This window comes from Pyxicephalus adspersus, chromosome 1 (assembly GCF_032062135.1).
Source record: "Pyxicephalus adspersus chromosome 1, UCB_Pads_2.0, whole genome shotgun sequence".
NCBI classification, from domain to species: Eukaryota; Metazoa; Chordata; class Amphibia; order Anura; family Pyxicephalidae; genus Pyxicephalus; species Pyxicephalus adspersus.
The window spans coordinates 81,587,824-81,602,864 of NC_092858.1; the positions used below are offsets into that span (position 1 = coordinate 81,587,824).

General features: G+C 35.2%; 1 protein-coding gene across 2 annotated transcripts in view; it reads right to left on the reverse strand.

Moving 5' to 3' along the window:
• The window catches only part of CALN1 (calneuron 1), a 139,401-nt gene that overhangs the window by 53,841 nt on the left and 70,519 nt on the right, over positions 1-15,041 (reverse strand). For both annotated transcript variants that reach the window (XM_072415952.1, XM_072415943.1), the window contains exon 3: positions 10,457-10,600. In XM_072415952.1, coding sequence (XP_072272053.1) covers positions 10,457-10,600 — 144 coding nt within the window. The remainder of the gene's footprint in view (positions 1-10,456; positions 10,601-15,041) is intronic.

A 15,041-nucleotide genomic window follows, 5' to 3' on the forward strand; every position in this document is an offset into this window, starting at 1 on the left:
ACATTGAGGGTAGGGAATTTTGCATATTTAATATTATGTTGTCTGAGACCACACAACAGATAAGAATATTTTATAAAATTATATAACATATGTTTTAAACTGATTTAATGCATCCTCTGAGGTGTCCTAACTTTAATTTTGCACAGCAAGACAAAATGTACATCTGGCCTCTATAGCAGGCAACACATCAAGGGTATACAAATACAGTTCTTCTGCTACTTAGATTCTCATTCACAATTTGAAAAACTGTAATTAGAAATATTAGCACGTTTTAAAGATAGAAACAACACAATGAACAAGAAAAAGTACAGCTTCATGCAAGGCCAAGTGCAAAATTGCAGTGGGAATTAATCCAGGGAATAACATCATCATCAGCTAACATCTGATTAATCCACCTCTTCAAACTTGCCTTCTCGTCTTCTTCTGTCTCTTAAAACCCTCACTACTTCCCTCCTTTACATATTTTCCCTCCTATTGTGTGATACTTCCCCCATCCCCTAGATTGTAAACTCCTCAGGGCAAGGCCCTTTCCTACTTCTGTGTCACTGTATCTGTCTGTCATTTGCAACCCCTATTTATTGTACAACGCTGCGTAATATGTCGGTGCTATAAAAATACTGATTATTATTATTATTATTATTAATAATAATAATAATAATAATAATAATATTAATATATTTACACTATTTATAAAAATAATTTTCAGCTTTTATTATTTATTTAAATGTCTTCCTGAAAGCAAAAAAAAAAAAACTAGGTCAAAGCCACTGTTTATAATATTTCAAGAATGTAATTAACAAAGATGTTAAAGCATGCCTGGAAATGATAATGATATAAATACCACCCGATGAAATAAGAATTTTTTTTTTTTAGAATTAGTGTGTAACAAAACCACTTCCTGAGTTATTGGAGCGGCTGTTCTATATGGTTCTTTGGAGTTCAAAGCAAAGCGCAAAGTCCAAAAACCACATAAACCAACAACTTTTATTTGGCTAATCTAATTTACTTGAATGTAATATTAGTTGAAACTTAAGCTGCGTACACACTTGCAATTTTTGTCGTTGGAAAGGATCTTTCACGATCCTTTCCAACGACAAGGGAGTGCACGATTGTACACACGGCAGATTTTCGCCCGATAATTGGCCGATGCCGATTATCGGGCGATAAAAATCTGACGTGTGTACGTAGCTTAAGTCCTATTCCCCATTTTAGCATCTTTTAAAATATATAAAGAACAAAAGAGGAGAGTACAGAAATGTTGGTCTAGAGACTAGGTGAACTGTATTAAATTTTAAAAATGTACCAATAAAATGCAGACCAATTTTTTTTCTCACACAATCTATTAAATCCTACTGTCATGTCCTAATTATCAAAAAATATTTCCAAGAACTGTACATGAACAAGAACATGTATTAGAAAGCAAATTGTTGCTTTTACTTTTAAAAATTATGTCCAACAACTTTTGCCTGCTGATAAAGCCTTGAGTAAAAGCATAGATTTTTTTCCTCTGGAAAGCAGAGAATTCTATTTTGTTCCACAATCCCTAATTACATGCTGCTTGCATAAGTCTCTAAAAGTAAATTGAAAATAGCCCCTGCTGTACTCCAAGCTGCTTACGAAGGTCATGTAAAAAATAAAAATCACAATAACACTCTAGTATATTTAAGACAAATCTGTGCTTTGTCCATGCAGTGCAACGGGTTAGTTTAAACGCCCAACCCCACAACAGCACAAATTTAGCTTTCCTTTGCCCCAACCCACAACCCTGCCAGTCCCTGTGCCAGCAGAGCAGTTCTTAAAACTCCTCCAAGTCTACAAAACAACTGGTAACACACCAATTGTGGCTAAAGACTGAATTATCAGCAACTGTTTGTGAAATAATATAAAATCTAGTGCAGTGCTAAGAAAATTATTACATGCATTGAAAATACACATTCACCGGTCGTTTCCGGGTACAAACCTAGGTTGCTGGCAATGTGGGTCCCCCAGAGGAACTCTTGAACATATTTTTTGGTTCTGCCCCCTTATTCCAGATTATTGGAAGCAAGTTAATCAACTTCTCTGTGATATCACTCACCATTAGGTAACTTCATATCCCTTCACTCATCTTTAGGGCCTCCCGATCACTGCCCACCTACACATAAGCTCACCTCTCATATATTGGTAGCAGCTAGCACTCTGATAGAAAGCTAATAGAATAGAAAGCTACCCTACCTCCCTCTATGGAGGACAAATAAAAACGTATTTAGAATGATCGCCTAATGGAATTTCTTACAGCTAAGAACAACACAGAAAAGTTTGAACCCACACAGAAGGAATGGGATGCATACTACTCACGTGTTTAAGGCAATATCCTGTACCCCACAATTCCTGGTCGCCTGTAATCCTCTACCCCCTTTTACCTTTTGGTTCCTTACAATCAAATTTGGATTTCCTGGAACTTTTTCATCAAAGGTTTCTATAGATAGCCACAATCTCAGGGATCTTGTCAAGCCAAAGCCCTTCAAGCCGGGTATACCCTGGCACTCACCTGTCTCCTATGGTTATTTAGATACTTTTTGATATTTTATGTCATTTCTTTTGCTCCCTGGCTATCCTATACAGATACACTTTGTTAGGTTGTTGTTGCTTGGCACTTTGTAGGGACCTATATACCTCTGTATGTAAATTGCTTGTGACTCTTGTTTTGTTATATATATATATATTTACATTTTTTGCATGGAAATTTATTTTAGATTGTAGGCTATAATTCACCGAATTATTTAATAATTACTTATAATTCACCGAAAAACCGCATAACTCACCGAAATATGTCCAAAATTTTATAAATTTAATAATAATGAGTGATCATGAGTGACTTTCAACAATAAATGTGTACTGTAGTCTTCTTCATGGAAAAATAAGACATCCCCTGAAAATAAGACCCAGGGCATATTTTGGCATTTCAAAAAATATAAGAGAGTGCCTTATAATCGGGGAAACAGGGTAACTAACTGGACTCAACTAACTAATTGAGGACTTAACTAAATACATTAAGTAAAAATTAACAAATTAGACTTCAAAATAACAAAGCTTTAACTGAGAATATAATGCAAAACTACATATAGCAGAACAAAAAATAAACAGACTGGGGTTGTGGAACACCAAACTAAAGAATGGGCAGACTCAAAATCAGCAAATACAAAATTTGGATAGTTCAACTAGTTTGGGAGAAATGAGCTACAACTGTTGCATGTTGAGTATGCACCTAAACAGTGTGCATCTGCAAGCTTCCACAATAGAAATGTTTATCCTAGTTCAAAATTATCTTTTATAGGATACAAAATGGTACATGTACTGGTTTTTTTTAAATTGTATTTTTTATTGACCTTTTTTAGACAAAAATAAAGACAAGAAATAATAATAATAAATAACAAATGAGTGCAAAAAATTAAAGAAAAAAAAACCCACAACTTTTCAGCCAGTTATGTAAATCACTGTGAGAGGTATGCTCAAATAAACTCTGCATAAAAATAACAGAACATATTGTGATCACACTAATTTAACATATATTATACAACAGAACAGTAGCCAACAACCCAGGCAAACCAGCAACAAAGTAAAGAGAAGTTGGAGAGGTGGGGCAGGGATGGGGGAGTAGAGTGTGGCAAGGACATAAACGCCATATGTCACCCTATTTATGAAAAAGTAAAACGGCAAAACAGGTAGAGGGTAATACAGGCATCTGGGCATAGTAATGGTCCCAGACTTCCCAGGTTGCCTCAAATTTACACATGTATGTAAACTTGCCAGAGGCATCTCGCATAGAGTTATGCAAAAAACTGTATATAGAAGAGACAACACCTTTGGTATACAGGCCCTCCGCACACAACCACTCAAAAGGAGTCATGTTTAGGAACCTGACTGAGGGACCGGATGTAATGCCTAATTTGCAGATAAGCATAAAAAGATGTGCATGGGAGCTCAACCTTCTCGCATAGTTCTTGAAAGGTAAGCAACCACTTCTCCACCGGATGCAGCAGATGTTTAATTTGGAATAATCCCCTATCCCTCCAAGGGCCTGACATCACCCCTCGCAAACTATCAGGGAACTGTGGGGTGTGGATTACAGATGTCAGGCTTGAGGGTTCTGACAAAAGGGTGTATTTGTGTCCGCAACTCCGCCAAACAGTCCTTGTGAACACCATAGGGGCGAGCAGGTCTTTATCAGCCAAGAGCAGAGATGAGCTCCAAAGCATAACATTGGGGTGTATGGGAGCTATCCAACCCCCGTCTATTTCTCTACATACCGTGGGTGAGTGAGGTGAGGTCCATAGTGGCAAATATAGCAGGTGAGCCGCTAAATAATATTTGTGCAGGTCTGGGGCCCCTAATTGTTCTGGGGGAGCACACTACCGTCTTAGCTAATCTGTGTCTTTTGTGTGCCCAAATAAAGTTTAGAAACGCTGCTTGCATAGTTTTTAGTGCTTGGGGGGGTACCTGGATCGGTAGAGTCTCAAACAAATAAAGTAGTTTAGGGAGGAGCATCATTACATGTACTGTTATTTTAATAATATTTTCAAGAACTTTCATTCAAACTACTAACAAGTTCCAAACTAAGAATAAAAATAGCAGAGTATAGAAAGGGTGAGGTATTTACCTTGAAAATATTTCCATAAGTAATCAAATAAAGCGTAATCAGATGACAAATGTATTCAAATATGGTTTGGAAGATGTTAATTAAATTTAAATAAAATAATTTCCATAAGCGCAATAAAACAGACAGAAGGTTTTGACAGCTTGCACATACAAGTGCCTTTAGGCCTCATCATATACAGAAAATGGGTAATTTTGTTTGAACAAAAAACTGATTTGGTTTGAACATTCCTGTGGCACCTTTTAGTCTTCCCGTTCTGTGGAATGTCCCGATCACAAAAATGCTGTCATTTTCAGATAGTACTAATGCTTATGCTTTTATGCACACTACTATTGTCCAGGAAGGCTACCTATTATAGTATTATGGGCAAAAAAAAATTATGGGCAAAAACATATGATTTTGTACAGAACTCAAATGCATAGATGCTGCAGTTAAGTCTTTGTGAAGTGACTGGCAGACCATGCAAGCCTAAATGTACTAAACAAGCGGCAGTCTCAGGGCACTGAGTGGCTGGACTTACAAGTGACCAACTTAAGGGCATCTCCATTCTCCACCCTCCTATTAGTCATGTGATTTTACAAACCACTTGACCAAGTGTGTGAAACATACTGATGCCCTGAACTCTGTATTGTTTTTTTAGAACTGACCTGCTTACTTGTTGGGGCAGTAAATCAGGGGGAACAAAATAAAGGGAGGGAACACAGCAAGGGGGCCCTTTCCCAAAATGTACATTGGTTCTCTAACCTACATATCTACACCACTGGCTTTCTAATGTCGACTATAGGCGACACGAAGCCAATCCTGAGTAATATTGTGCAGCTGACACTGGATCTTGTCTATGTAGACAGTAGGTGGCTGAAAGTAGCTAGTGGAAGTCAGCAGAAATGGGATGAAAAAGGGGATGTACATAAGGGCTATAGCATTTTATTGAAAACATTTTTTTTTAATACAAAGTACTTTAGTAATCTGAATTCCATCCAGGTAATGTGATCTACTTTCAATCAGGTACTGGATCACAACCAATAAAATACTGAGGTGTAGAGGTGACCAATTTCTGCAACTATTGACAGTGCTACTAAATAAAATGAAAAACTAAAAAAACAAGGATGGCATGCAACCCACATGGCATTGTCAATAAATTCAAACAGTGGGAATTATAAAAGGTAATAAAAGTCCAACTAAACCCAAAATTCAACAAGGCAAATCCCTTAAGAAATTTTGTTGAGTATAGTCATTTATAACCATTCCAAAAAAATCATAAAGGTGTAAATTTTCCAGTATAACATTTTTGAAATGAACTTTACAAATTCAAGCGCCCAATATGTAGCTATGCTTGGCTGTAGCTGTGTACCTATCCACACACCTAGGACCTCTAATGCCTTTTACTTTCCTGTTAACAGATCAAGGTTGGAGATGCTAGGAAATGTATCCTTCTTAAACCATTGTACCTTGGGTGTCACATGGCATCTGATTGCCATCCCGGCTAAATTTGGAGAGGATAGTGGATAGTCATAATGTAAGCTCATCTGGGCCATAAAACAGATATTTTCTCCACCACTTTGCTTCTATACTCAGTTATAAACCTGACTCCCATTAGAATTTGCCTTGTTCAACTCTGGTTTTAGTTTAGCTTTAAAATTACCTATCCAGGATGTTTCTAGAAATTACAATTCTACTGACGCAAGGTTTATTAATGAAACTAGTTTTAAAATGCATGGCAGAATTTATACTGCATACAACCAGTTTTAACTTTTAGCCTTAGATAATTGTAAAGTTTTAACTAAACTGTCCCTTTGTAACAGTTTTTATTTCTATACTGTAAATGTTCAAAATGTGCCAAGAAAAGAATGTGAAGCAAAATAATGATAAACCAAGACAATTTTAATAGCATGAACTGACCATCTGCTTCTATGATCTGCCATTTGTTTCATTTATTTTTAAAAATTAAAGTTTACATTGCTATTTTATATTACAGGATGTGAAAATTGGTGACGTCAATAGGCAGAAATTGAATGGAACACATCATCAATCACATCCAATCCTTTTTCAGTAGGTGATTTATAAACTGCCCTGTGAGGTAAAATGTCACTAGATCTTTGCAAGTTACCGTGTCAAGTGTTTGCTCAATGTGTAATAGTACATCAATCCATATGTAATTAATAATCATCACTGTTTAAACATGTACTCTATCTTTTGCTCAAGGAGTTGGTCAGGAAAATAAATTTATCTCACAGACAATCAGTTTTTTTTTCCCTGTTACTAGAGAGTTACGAAAAGCAAACATGTAATTGCTTTGACAGTTCCCCATTGACACTAATGTATACATTACCACTTGGAAAACTGTGCAATATGTCCATGCAGCTGTATTGATGTAATTTGACCCCAGTCAGCAAGCGGAGGTTCTATAATGATATGTCAACCAGTTTAGAAAGGACATCTTTAACTCCAGGGGCTCATATTGAGTGATGAGTCAATTCCACTACCATGCACAGCTAGGATACTGCAGAAACAGGGAAAGCTTTTCAAAGTCCTAGTTCTTTAATCTGTAAATAAGGAGTATTTCTGCTCAAGCTTTAGAAGCTCCCCTCGTAATTAAAAAAAGTACATGAGAATAAATTTAGAAAACTTTAACACAAGAATAAGGTCCATATGCCAGATATTGCCAACTGGAAATAATTATACCACTGCATCCTCTGCCATAGGAAATGACAGCAGTTACCCCTGGTTGTTCATTTAGTGATCTGCCATTAAGATCACTTAACAATGCTGGAGTAGCACTGTACACACATTTGTCTAGCTCTAGTAAGTAGTTTTAGCCATATGACTGCAATTTCCAACTTTTAATGGAACTTTTATAGATATCCAGTTCACATGTTTTTTGGGGGGTTTTCTTCACCAAAGTTACAGTTATCAGAGAGTGGTAGGTGTATTGAGTGGTAAAAGGAGGAGGACAGCAGACATAGTAGGTAGTGAATGACAGGAGACAGTTTTTAATAAGAGAAAGGTGGTAAGTGAAGGGGGACACAAAGGGGGTAATAAAAGAAGAACGTAGAGTCTAATGAGAAAAAGCGAGGGAGAGATATGGTAAAGGAATGTAGGGTTTAGAGGGTGCTGGGTAAAGAAGACAAGTGAATGCTCCAAGAAAGCAGGGTGACCATCCCAGCTAATTAGCTACTTATCAGTTTCATCTATTACTCCTGATACCAGGTCTATCTAGGAAGAATTTGACTGCTGATACTGATGCGGCCTGTACAGGCTTTAAAAGGCTGAAAACAGGGTTTTCAATATGGCCTTACAAAGTTTAATGGCATTATACATGGATAATTTTAAAGTTTACCATTGTTGAGGCAACTAAATTATATGTCAGGCACATTAGTAAGAGTAAGCATTATGGTTCATTATAAATCTATGTAAGATAGTAAAGGAGAAAAAAATGTCAAACACTACAAGGAAACAGACAGTCGGTGCTGCACAAAAAAAGGAGGTTTACATTTTAAGAAACCAGACAAAACCTTTTTAGATATATAACTTACAGGAAGAAACAAATTACAAGAATAAAAGGTAGTATGAGATCAGAAAAATGGAAAAAAAGGAACAATACTTCTGCTGAGGATGTGTAGAGATAATAAAACAATTACTTCTGTTCCAAAAAAAAATAGATGATAATAATAAAACCAATTTGAAAGATCATATGCTTAGTTTTTTTTTTTTTTGCGGTGGGTTGCTATACAGTACCTGAGATTGAGGTAGGTTATCAAAGAGGAAGTAAGACGACCTTAGCAGAATTCAGGACATTGTTGGAATGCATGCAAGTGTAAGTGTAGGATTTATATTAATTTTTAATATTTCTGTTTATTATTATTTTAAGTCTTCTTTTAAAAAAAAGCTTTGGATGACCTCATGACAGTTGTCCTACAGTTCTACAGAACTGTGGCTATTACCTTATCTCTTTAATCAATGTCTTCTAACAGGAGAAGTTTCTTATAAATAGCGAACAGCTGATACCCTATTGATATGAAGGGTAGTAAGGAAAAAACTATCCTACATGCCCTGGCACTGGATTGAATAAATTGTTTATTTATATATATGTATGCTGTTTTTAACTTATCGTTGTCCTTTAAAGGCTCTATTTATAAAACACTGAATCTGACATTCCCTTAAACTTTCCCTGATGGGAATCAATCACTGCCATTGAAACTCATGGACCTGAAAGATTTCCTGTTTTATAAATAGATCTCTAAGTGTTGTGTTAGACACAATGGGTCTGAATTATTAAAGCACTCCCAAGGCTGGAGAGGATAAACTTTCATCGGTAAAGCTGGGTGATCCAGCAAATCTGGAACGGATCTGATCCAGGGTTGAAAACATTTACTAACAAATAGAAAATGACTTTTAGGTTGCTGGATTACCCAGCTTCACTGATGAAAATGTATGCTCTCTAGCCTTGGAGAGCTTTAATAAATCAGGCCCAATAAATCTGAGAATGGAACTGAGGACTAAAGAGATTTAAACTATCTTAATTCCTAGGCTGAAGACAAAAAAATGCATTTATCTTATTGTAAATAGACATTTGTTTTGTGTTTACCATATTCACACTTATAACTAAACCGCACTGGTTTAACCACTGTTATTGAACCTAGTCTGCTTCAGAGAAGCCACACTCATTTAACACTATAAAAGCCATATCTCCATTTATCTTTTTATAAAATAAAAAGGGTAACTCTAATCTATTTGTTCGGCTCTCCAAAAGCTTTTTTTCACATTGCAATCATCAGACCTAAATAAGGAAGTAATCATGAATCATTGTACATTTAGAATGCAAAGAGATAATATGGTTTGGAAATTCATTATAAACTGTCATTTTAAGTGATATATCACTAGTTAGCATGCAGCCTTAGTTCCTAAATGTAAGTGGTTGTCAGGCAGTGGCATTTCTGAGATAAATTACAGACCACAACCATCTCTCCTTGGAATAGCATCCAGAAAATATATAGACACAGAATCAGATCAAAACTGTGAAAGAATGTCTATATAAAATATAGCTTCTAACATTTCATTTATGTTAGTTTCTGTTGAATGAACTGAAAACTCTTCTACCTCTGAGATTAGCAAACAAAGCTTAAAAAAGAGCTTGCTACCCCTCTGTCAGGTAAGGGCAGAGTTGCATAAATTAGGAACTTCTGCAAGATTACATTGATGCTTAAATCTTGCTATACTGAAAGATGTAACCAATGTAATTTATATCATTAGTAACACAAGGATATTAGTGTTTTCCTGTACATGAAGCTAATTCTAATGAGTTGTTTGGGAAGAACTTCATCACCCAAAAAATGAATATTCCCTTTAAAGTTAAAAAAAGCACTGTCGATGTAATACTCTGTTGCATTTGTTCCCCAACCTACTGCTTTTATGCCACCAAGGTTAACGCGGACGTGTGGTTGACTGCAATGAACTTCTGCAAACTCAACCACGACTCTATTGCACTTCTGCTTCAAAGAGGCTTTCTGATTGCAATAATTTTGTAATGTAAATGTAGCTCTGTTTAAGAAGTGTTGACAACACACTCAAAATGAATGGGCTGTCTAATGCAATGCAGCTTAATGCATGAAAATTTATGCGCTGTTGGGCACTATGTTGTGGTTTTAAATAGGCTTTAACATATGCCAAAATACATTCCTTTGACTGTCAGCTTTAAAATAAAATGTTTATTTAACTAAAATATATAAATTAGACATTACTAAAAACCTAAACAGGTTATTATATTTAAGTTTTTACAGAAAGAGAATAATGTTGCACTGAGTTGGTATGTTGGTCACTTACCATCCATGTCAAGGCGTTGCATGATAATGGCTAACTCAACTTCACTAGGCATGTAACCCAACGATCGCATTGCCATGCCAAGCTCTTGTTTTGAAATAAAGCCATTCCCATCACGGTCCAACACTTGGAAGGCTTCTCGAATTTCTGTTGAAAAAAAATTCAGGGCAGTTTACAGGATGCTAATTTTTTAGTTTAAAAATAAAGAACACTTACACAGAAAAAAAAAATATTTTACAATAGAGAAAGGGAATGGTTGATGTTGCAAACTTATTAGGTAAACATCCTTGGTAGGCATTCCTTTGCTTTCATCCTGATTTGTTTCTCATAATCTTTCTTGTACTTTCCTGCAGTATCTATCTTAAATTTTTTCCCCACACTTGCTAGACTGGTTCTATTTTATGAGATGCCCTTACTGACCTCAATATGGATGCTTGGAGGTGAAGCTAAAGTCAACGTTTATAGAACAAGGCACACAAATCTAACTGCCTATGTTTCTGGATCTGACAAGATTTTTTCCAACATGTAGTTTTCAGGGGAGGTAATCTTGGTTTATGTATTTTTAATGTTAAATCATCCAGAATTTACAGAAACAGCTATTTTGTACCACCCAAGTTTTACTGCTTGATCAGAATATGTAAATATATATGCATGGGTTAATGATACCTTGAGTTCCTCAGTCACAGTAGTATAGTATTCTGTTTTCTGTTTATTAATGAAATGTGGAAGGTACCATAGTTTATTAGTATAAATATATATGCTATGCCTAGCTAAATTTTTATAATATTAACAGATCAATATCATTTTTAAGACATAAGGACTTATACAAAAGTATCTAGCAGTTTAGTGATAAAAGAATCTTTACCTAACACAGTGGCCACTGACCAAATATTTACAATAATTATGACCAGCTTTCCAAGTAAGAAAATAACAAAAAAGAAACTTTCTTTTCCTCTAATGAACATGTTGGGGTTTCATTGCGTTTACTCAAGTCAAGTTGAGGTAATTAGGTATGTATTTAATGGAATAAGTGTTTGAAATAGCCTTATTAATAAAATATGAATCCTTTATTTTGCATCTTTATAACATCACTTTATTAGTAACCCAAGGGTTTGTATAATTTATGGATATTATTTACTGTCTATTCTTACCCTATGGCTTTATAATGTCCATGTGAAAGTTAAAAACGTTCATACATTTTTCTTTTAAGCAAAAGTTATGCAATTAATAAAAAAACTGAATGTATCCAAGAAAAAGCACATCAAAAAGCTAAGCAAAGATTAAATCACAAAAATTAAAAATGCAAACTAGCATGCATTGCAGAACTATATGTAAAGTACATTTTAAGTAACAATGTTCTCAAACACTTTGTACACAATGTAGTAATATTATTTTTATAGTTATCCTCAATTCTCTTTTTCAGCTTTTGCAGTGTACTTTGAGAATATCCCATGTGTGGTCATGGATTTCAGCTCTTCCTGTACAATTCAACTTGTATTACAATCTGGGACTGGGAGATGTAATCCTACCAATGTTCTGTGGGTATATGCTTCCAGATGGATGTGACTGGACAGTCTATATGGAAGTATTGTCTGTGTCCATCTTTTACAGCTGCCTTTCTACTTTCTGTCCTATATAAAAAGACAAGATAAAACTTGATCTAACATGACTGGCTTTCTTCTAATTACATTGCATTAGGCACAGAGAACTCCTTGGGGAAACATAGGCTCTATATTGTGGCCTGTTTTTTTAAATGGACTGACAAATTTGGGTTGAGGTGTGTATACCACATCAGAGTATTACAGAATGCAAATAGCAATATATGCTCGCCTTTATAAATTGGTTCCTTAGTGGCACTTTCTTAAGTGGAATATATAGCCATATGAAATAAATTGTTCCCGTATTGTTAAAAGATATTCTTGTTACAACAAGAAAAATGCTTTTAAATTCACAGCTGTCAGTGTGCTTACTTTTAAATGCATTCAAGACCAATGCAGATGTGCAGAATATATTAGGCATATAGGTCTACTGACATATGGGCAATCTGACAATCTTGGTAATTTAGCAGTTGTTTCTTGTACATGAAAGCAGTCCTAATTGGGCTCTTGTAATACATTGCTTGTCTTCAAAGTTGTCTTGTAACATTGAGATTGGCTTTTAAGGTGTCTGGCTACTTGTTGGTAATCTCTATTGGTCTTTGCTAACATGCTGGCAGTCAACATGATGACATGTTGAAAAATTTGAAAAGTTTCTTCTAATTGACTTGGATAAATGAGGATGACTATATTCACATCAATTTTATTTACATCAGACGGTTAAAACAGCAACACACTTTTTTTGGAACACTGGTCATTTTGAGGATTTTATATGATAAAAGTCTATCCCTGCTAAGCACATCACAAAGCCACGTTCAAATTTTACTAATAGCTGTAATTTTTCACATATACACTAAATTTATATTTCACTATACATGTCCCCATATTTTCCATAATTTTTAGGTACCTTGTTTTATTGAACAATCTTTGTATAAAGTATCCTATAGCTATTAATCTCACATGTATTAGCCAAAAACTAGGTGCTGTTTTTATTTGCTTTCACACTTAAACAGCCACCAAATGAATTAAATTGTATTACATTGCTCTACAGTACATATTATTTAGTAACATACTCTATTTTTCAGTTCATTCTTATACTGCCTTGAAAAAATAGTATATTTCCATATAACAGTTAGCTTTTCATGTCCCTCAAATTACAGGATGCACAGTGTGATCCTTTTCTGTCTTCTGTGAACATAACTAAAGTGTTGCAATATTAGGAATGAGTGCACTTTCAGGAAAGGAAACTAGGTCAAGAACACTGACATGCTGAGATTGTGATGACTGACAAGTGGTTGATGTGCACAAAACTGACAATATATCTGAGTGAAAGGTTTAGTACTACAAAAGAACAAGAGTTATTTTACTTCCTTTTCACATAATAACTAATCAAATACCTTAAAAAATATTCATGGAGGGGTTTTTTTGGTATATTTTTAAAACAGAATTAAAGTAGAAAAATACAGCCCAATAAATGTATAGCTTGGTAAAATTGAAAAATAGCCAGGGCTTTCAATTAAAAGCTATCCCCACAGAACTGCCTTTTGGCACTTGATGTCCTAAGTTTTACAGACTGAATAATGGCCAGGATCATTCAACCCACTTAGTCTGAGCACTAGTTATCATGGACCTGTCCCGAGCCTGTCAATGGAAAGTGAATGAGAAGCCGCCACTCTGCCTTCCCTTCCTATTAAAAATATTTGAATTGGTTTTATTTTAGGCACTTACACGGCTAAAAAATACATTTCTAGATCTATACTTATATTACACCTTGTAAATTGTGTTTTATTTTTCTTACTAGATTTCTGTATTTATTATTATTTCCCTTTTCCTCTCCTTATCACAAATTACCTGCTTATTGCCTTTAATGCAGTATTGTGATGCTTGTTTCTTGCATTATTAATATAATTATCATGGTACCTGTTATTTATTGAAAACTGATAATAAAAACTTTAGAAAACTAAAAAGAATACATTTAATGGCGTACTAATTTCTTTATAGTATATTTTGTTTCAAACAATGTCTTCTCCTATTAAGTATCCTAAGCAAAGTCTGTAGTTATTGTTATTCCTGAATAATTAAATATGAAAGTAATCTATTCAAATCTTACTGTCAGAATTTTCACTAATAAATATGACCAGTTTAAGCAGAAAACAATCCATTATTTATAACGGAGAAGCCGCTTTCCTCTGAGTCATTATCATTTTAAAATTTACACAGTTTATGCTAATTTTCATTTTTCTTTTTTACTTCAATGATACAGATTTTCATGTTGAACCCGTATAAACTACATGAGCGTTGCAATCATGAGGGCTAGGCTGTCTGTACTTTATACTTTTAAAGTTACATTTCAGGGAAATTACTAAATGAACAAATGAAATACTTATACATAGAACAGCCAAGTCTGGCAGCAGAGGGGAACTTAATGTTCTCTGCTGCAGCTTTACTTTGACTTACAAATGTTCTCCCCCTGCAGCTTGTGACTCAACAGTAAAAGGAGAAGCAGAACACTAATGAGCTCACCACTCTGGCACAATGCTCCCTCCTATTATCAACATGATCTTTGCACTGCAGCACAGCTAATGCATCTTTTTTTTGTGGGAGGAAAGCCCTGATATTTCTCTGCTGCAGTTATGTAAACGTAGGCCTCTTTCAACCTTGTGGTATACCACAACCTTAACCTAAAGGAGTGGTTGGGAACCATTGTGTGCACGCTATTTACATGTGGTTCTGTTTGCGTTTTGGTTGCATTATAGTTCGTGGAACTGACATCTTGCTTTGATCACATGAGAAAGAATCATGCTGCTATCACAAACACATTTGTTAAGTGTGCAAATGTGTTCACTGCTTCTATGTGCATAGTATTATAGCCCTGGTGCAAGTAACTGACTGATTTTCCACTACAAGTCTAAAGAGCCTTTACAAGTCCTGTCCCTCCCCTAGTTTTCCACTGGACAGTTAATGTAAAAGCAATGGAATGATAAGCTCCTCTC